Source organism: Parus major, chromosome 2, assembly GCF_001522545.3.
Source record: "Parus major isolate Abel chromosome 2, Parus_major1.1, whole genome shotgun sequence".
Taxonomy (NCBI): Eukaryota; Metazoa; Chordata; class Aves; order Passeriformes; family Paridae; genus Parus; species Parus major.
In genome coordinates, this window is record NC_031769.1 from 813,745 (window position 1) to 819,398 (window position 5,654).

At 50.8% G+C, this 5,654-nt stretch overlaps 1 protein-coding gene across 1 annotated transcript in view; it reads right to left on the bottom strand.

Annotated features, from left to right (window-relative positions):
- PTH1R (parathyroid hormone 1 receptor) overlaps window positions 1–4,173 on the bottom strand; it is an 88,579-nt gene extending 84,406 nt beyond the window's left edge. Inside the window, exon 1 of the mRNA XM_033512163.1 lies at window positions 3,651–4,173. Within this exon, the coding sequence (XP_033368054.1) occupies window positions 3,651–3,725 (75 nt within the window). The 5' untranslated portion in view covers window positions 3,726–4,173. The remainder of the gene's footprint in view (window positions 1–3,650) is intronic.
- Window positions 4,174–5,654: the final 1,481 nt, after the last annotated feature.

Here is a 5,654-nt window from a genome sequence, read left to right on the forward strand (position 1 = left end):
GTGGGAATGTTTCCTTTTCCCAGCCCAAATTTTTCCTGATAAAAAGTGGGAATGTTTCCTTTTCCCACCCAAATTTTCCTGATAAAAAGTGGGAATGGTCCCTTTTCCCACCCATTCCCTTCCCACATGGATCTGCTTCCCTGCTCAGCCCAGTGCGGCCGGCTCGGCCTGGCAGCTGCTTCCCAAATTTGGGATATTCTGGTCCCAAGGCCTGCAGGAGGCTTCCTATTATTAATAATAATTAATTGATTAATTGATAATTAATTGATTGATTGATTAATCAGAACATCTCCTCCATTCACCACAGGGCTGGGATCTCCCAGGCCGAGCCCAAGGAGGAAGCAAAGGGAAAAGAAAAAGGGTTGGGAAAGCAAACCTTGGAGATTTTGGCTCCATGAATCCCAGGATTAGCTTGGAAAGATCCTTCAGATCCTAAAATCCAACCCTTTTAGGAGATGGGGAGATTTTTCCTCTGCCAAAGCAAAATCATTCCCAAATTTTCCCTTCTCCCGAGCTCCGCTGGTTTCAGACCTCACTCTTAATTCGCCACTGATTCTCCCCAAGCCCAGCTTTAGGCCGGTCTTAATTCCTTAATCCTGGGACTAAAGAGCAGAATTATCCCAGATTTCCAGCCTCATCTATCCGGGTTTGGGGAGCTCCATCCGGCTGGAATTCCAGCTGTTCTCCAGGCAGGTGTTTTTGGGCTGTTCCCGGGAAATGTTGGGAATATTTCCCTGGATTGTCACGAGAGCTGGGACAAAGCCTCGCCCAAGTCTTTCCTCCACCTCAAACATCCCTAAAATCCCAGGATTGGGAAGCTGATCCCGCAGGGATTTGAGCCACAGGGAAGAGGGCCCTGATTTCCCACACTTTTCTCTCCTTCCCAGAGATTTTTCCCGGGGCTGGGTTTCCCTTCCCGGTTGGAATTTGGGGACACCCAGCCCGGCTGCTGCAGAGGACGGATCCAGCTCCCAATCCTGGCATATCCCAGGGAATGGGAAAGGATTTCCAGGGATGGGAAAGGATTTCCAGCACGATTCCCTGAAAAAAGCACCTGGCGCATGATCCTTGCCGGCTCCAGCGGGAATAACGGGAACGACAGCGCCGGATTTGGGACGCTCCAGGCTCTGCCCCATCCCAGCACCACGGAGCTGCAGAAATCCCGGGAATCAGGGTCCGCATTCCCAAGACTCAGCCAGGAATTTCATCCTGGAGCCGCCTCTGGCCGCGGGAATCTCCTGATCCGACCCAGCGGGAAAATCCCGGCAGCGCTTTAAGCTCAGCCCAGAGCCTGGATTAAATCCCTGCATCCCCATCCTGCTGGGCTTTCCCATGGATTCTTTTTATCCTTGTTGCTCCTAGGAAAGGCAGAATTTATGGCAGCAGCTCCCTCAGCGGCACCGAGCAAATACCAAATGTATTTATGAGCCTCCCGTAAAGAACCGCAGCAGCAACAACAAAATTTATAATAAATAAGAATGACAATTTTTACCATAAATAATAACAAATTCCATAACAAATCCATCAAAGCCCTCCTCTGGACCCCATTCCCTCTTTCCAAAGGCTGTTTAAAGATCCAGTGAGCCGGGAAAAGGAGGAAAAGCTCTGATAAAAACCGGGCTGGAGGCGATTTTTGGATGAGGGGTGACAGGATCCTGCCTGAGGAGGGACACTCGGATTGCCGGGATGGATTTAGGAAACCTCTGGGAATTCCTTCTGCTGTTGGAAAAGCAAGGGAAGAGTCTGGAATGGGAATTTAAGCCTGGACTAACTAAACCGAGCAGGGTTTGGAGCAGCAGGACCTGAAATCGGTAACAATCTGAGTTGGGCAGGACCAGCGGGATCAACAAATCCAGGTCCAGGAGGGGCTTTGGGAAAATTCCGGTGCTTTCCCAGCAAGTTCCAGGGATTTCTCAGCCCTCTGGGGTTCTTGGATGAGTTTTTCCCGGTTTTTGCCCAAGTCCAGCTCTCCCTGAGCTGGTGCTGGGGACATGGGGGCTCCTCCCAGCTCATCCCTTGGGATGGAGAGGAGCTCTTGGGATGGGGTATCCCAAAGAAATCCCACTGGGAATTCCAGGCAGCTGACACCGGGTGAGCCGGGAATGGGAATGGGATTGGGATTGGGAATGGGAGACGCAGCCTTTCCCGGATTTTTTGCATCCAGAGATTTCCCCAGCTCCCGCCTGGCTGGTTCCCAACCCTGATTTTCCCAGTCCCAAAGCAGCAGGAATTGCAGGAATTCTGGAGCAGGGCGCAGCAGGTGCTGCAGGACCCCGAAGTCGGGAGATGCTGATCCAGCCCTGGAATTTGGGGAAAAACCTCATCCAGCCCTGAAATCCCAACAAATCTCCAGGCGGTTCTCCTGGTTTCCCCAATTTTCTTTGGATTTTGGGAGGTTTCTCCACTCGTTTGAGCTGGGATGGGCTCAGACCGGGATTGTTTTCCAAGGGGCTGCTCCTTCTCATCTATTGAGGAGAAGTTTCCCTCTGGAAAAGTTGGAAAACTCCCCCCTAGCAGCTCTGCAGGAGATTCCAAACTACCAAATCCAGGGATAAGGCCCAGGCTGGTGGATTCTGGAAGGTCAGGAAGGACCGAGTGGAGCCGGAATGATCCCAATCCCAAATCCCAATCCCAATCCCAATCCCTATTTCCATCCCTCCTGGAGTGCAGCTCCCACTTTCCATGGGTGTCCTGCTCCATCCTGGATTGGAAAACGCCGGGAAATGGGAGCAGGAGGGAGAATCCCAGGGATGGGGAAAGCCAGGAGAGCTCCTGTCACAGCAGAATTCCAGCTCGGGCTCCAAATCCAGAGGCTGATTCCCGAGGAAATGTCCCTTCCCTGCTTCCCGAAGGTTTCGGAGCTGCAGGTCTTAAACCTGCACTTCCCACTTTGGATGGATTGATCCCGGTTTTCCAGCCTTGCAGGAAGGGGTGGAAAGGAGGAAAGGGTTCCTACAACTTCCCTGTTTTCCCTGGATTTAATTCCAAAGGGAAGGCTCCGGTTGGGATTGAAGGAGGTGTGCAGGGAAAGGAGACGAATTGGGAATGAAATTGTCCTGGAAGGGGTGGAGAGGGAGGGAAGGGGAAGGGAAGAAGGAAAAGAGGACGGGAAAAAGGAAAAAGGGAAGGGAAGCAAAAGGAAAAAGCAGAGGAAAGGGGAAAAGGGAGAGGGAAGTGAAGGGAAAGGAAAAGGAAGAAATGAGAAGAAAAAAAAACGAGAGGAAAAGGAAGAGGAAGAAAAGAGAATAAAAAGAGGAAAAAACGAAAGAGGAAAAAAAATTAAAAGCTGAATAAAAAATTTTAAAAAGGGGAAAAAAGAAGAAAAAGAAATGCAAAAAAGAAGCAAAGTTGTGCTTTCTCCACAGGCAGATCCTGAAATCCTGCCCCAAACGCCATCCCAGATCCCTGTCAAACCTCCCACGTCCCGTCCAGAGGTTTCCAAGCGATCCCAACTCTTGGGAAGCCCAGACATTTGCACTGCAGCTCCCGGAGCCGCCAGCGGATCCCAAAAAACCCCGAGCAGCTAAAATCCTTCATCCACTCATTTATCCCTCCTGGCGGCAGGATCCGCACGGATCCTGCGGGAAAAACAACACGGGAAAAAGAGAAAAAACAGGGGAAAAAGCTCTAAAAACTGGAGCGGGACTCACCAGCGCGTAGACGGAGCTGAGCACGGAGCAGCAGAGGATCAAACCCAGGCTGGGATACACCAGATATGATCCCATATCCAAGGGGCTGATTCCAGCATCCAGCCTCGCGCAGGGAAGCGGGAGCTCGGAATTCCAGCGGCGCGGGTTTCTCCTTGTCCTCCTCCCTCCCTCCCTCCCGTCCCTGCGGGATCCGCGGGATTTGTTGGTTGCGCTGCCCCGGTTTTCAGCCGGAGAGGCACATGACGAGAGATCCCGGGGCTTTTCCTCGTTTTCTCATGGCTGGAGTGGCGGGCAGCTCCCAAAATTCCGCGGCGGAGCCCATGGGAAGAGGCAGCGGAGCCGCTCAGCTCCGCGGCTCCCGGTGCCGCTGGATCATCTGCGAGACAGCCGGGAAAATCACATCCATATGGGCCCGGCTGCGCCTCGGGATCCCGATTTTCTGCGGCTCCGGGAAGTTCAAATCATTTCTTTGTCAAACGCAAACACGGAGAGGCAGCGGGAGAGGGAGGGAAGGAGGCAGGGAAGGAGGGAGGGAAGGAGGGAGGGAGCAGGGAGAGGCAGGGAAGGGGTGGGAGATGGCAGAGGGAGGGGGAACCTTTAACCACCGCTTTATTTTTAGCCGCAGTAATTTTATCTTTTCGCTCGCCCCAAACCCAAAAACTCCCCCCCGCCAGCGCTCTCCGTCCCTTTTCATTTTGCGGATTTTCTTATTTATTTATATTTTTTTCCCCCTCTCTCTCTCTTTCCAACAAAAATCCCAAAAAAAGCTCCAAAAGCCGGGAATATTTTCCCTTCCCGCATTTCCCAGCGGCGGCACTGGAGGGGTGTGGGGTGGTGGGAGGGGGAGGTTTTTTTTTTTGCTACTTATCCCAAGAAAGTTTTGCCAGTCAGGGAATTCTCTGGTTTTAAGGAGAAATCGGGAATTTTTGACTTCTCCCTGACTCCGAGGAGCAACAGTTTGGAAAAGCCGATTGCAAACGTGGGGCTGAAAAATTCCCTGCCCCTCTTTCCACGCCTTTCCCGTCCTTTATTTTAGACGTTTTGGAGGTTTTTTTAAAAATTTATTCCCCCCTTGCAAAAGCGCTTTGCCCTCGCTCCCAAATCCCCCGAAATCCTCGGGATTTGGGATTACTTTGATTTTTTTTAGGGATTAATTAACTTTATTTTTTTTTATTTCCTACCCCCATGGGCACAGAGTTCTCCGGCAGATCCCAGAATCCCTGAAAACCGGGAAAAGGGGGGAGTTTGGAGATTCCAGGCTGAGCCCATCCCGCTGCCCCCTCCCTCCCTCCTCCCCTTTACTCCCAGCCTGGATTTCTCCAGCATTCCCAACTTCCAGACTTGGGATATCACTCCCAGCTCAGCCGGGAGCTTTCATTCATAAAACTCCGCAGCCAAAATAATAATAATAATAATAATAATAATAAAATAATAAAAAATTTTAAAAAATTCCAACCCACCTAAGCGAGCTGGGAGGGGGTGGGTGGGATTTTTTGGGAATTGCGGCGGGATCCAGCATTCCCTGCTCGTTTTTCCATGCCGGGAGGAGAAGCGAGGATGGGAAAGGGTTACAAACCCTGCCAGGGATGCACCACGCGGGCAAACACAGAGAGGCGCCGGGCTCGGGGCTGACTCACTCAACTTTAAAAATCAAACTCTGAGGGATTTTGTTTTCCTTTTTTATTTCCCCACTTTTCCCCGTTATTTCCCCGCTTTTCTCGAGGATATTTAGGGGCAGAACGGCCGCGAGGAGCGAAAAATTCCAAAGTTTCTTCTCTGGGGGAGCAGAAGGTAAAAACATCAAATTTTCGCTGGGTTCTTTTTTTTTTTTTTTTTGGAGCGCCGAATAAAAATAAAGAGATAAAAAAATAAAAAAGAAAAAGAAGAAGAAGAGAGAGAGAAAAAAAAAAAAAAAAGAAGAAGAAGAAGAAATCCCAAAGTCTCCGCTTGCTCGGGTTAGGGTTTTTTTTTATTCCCGTTTTTTTTTTCCCGGCTCCATGGCCG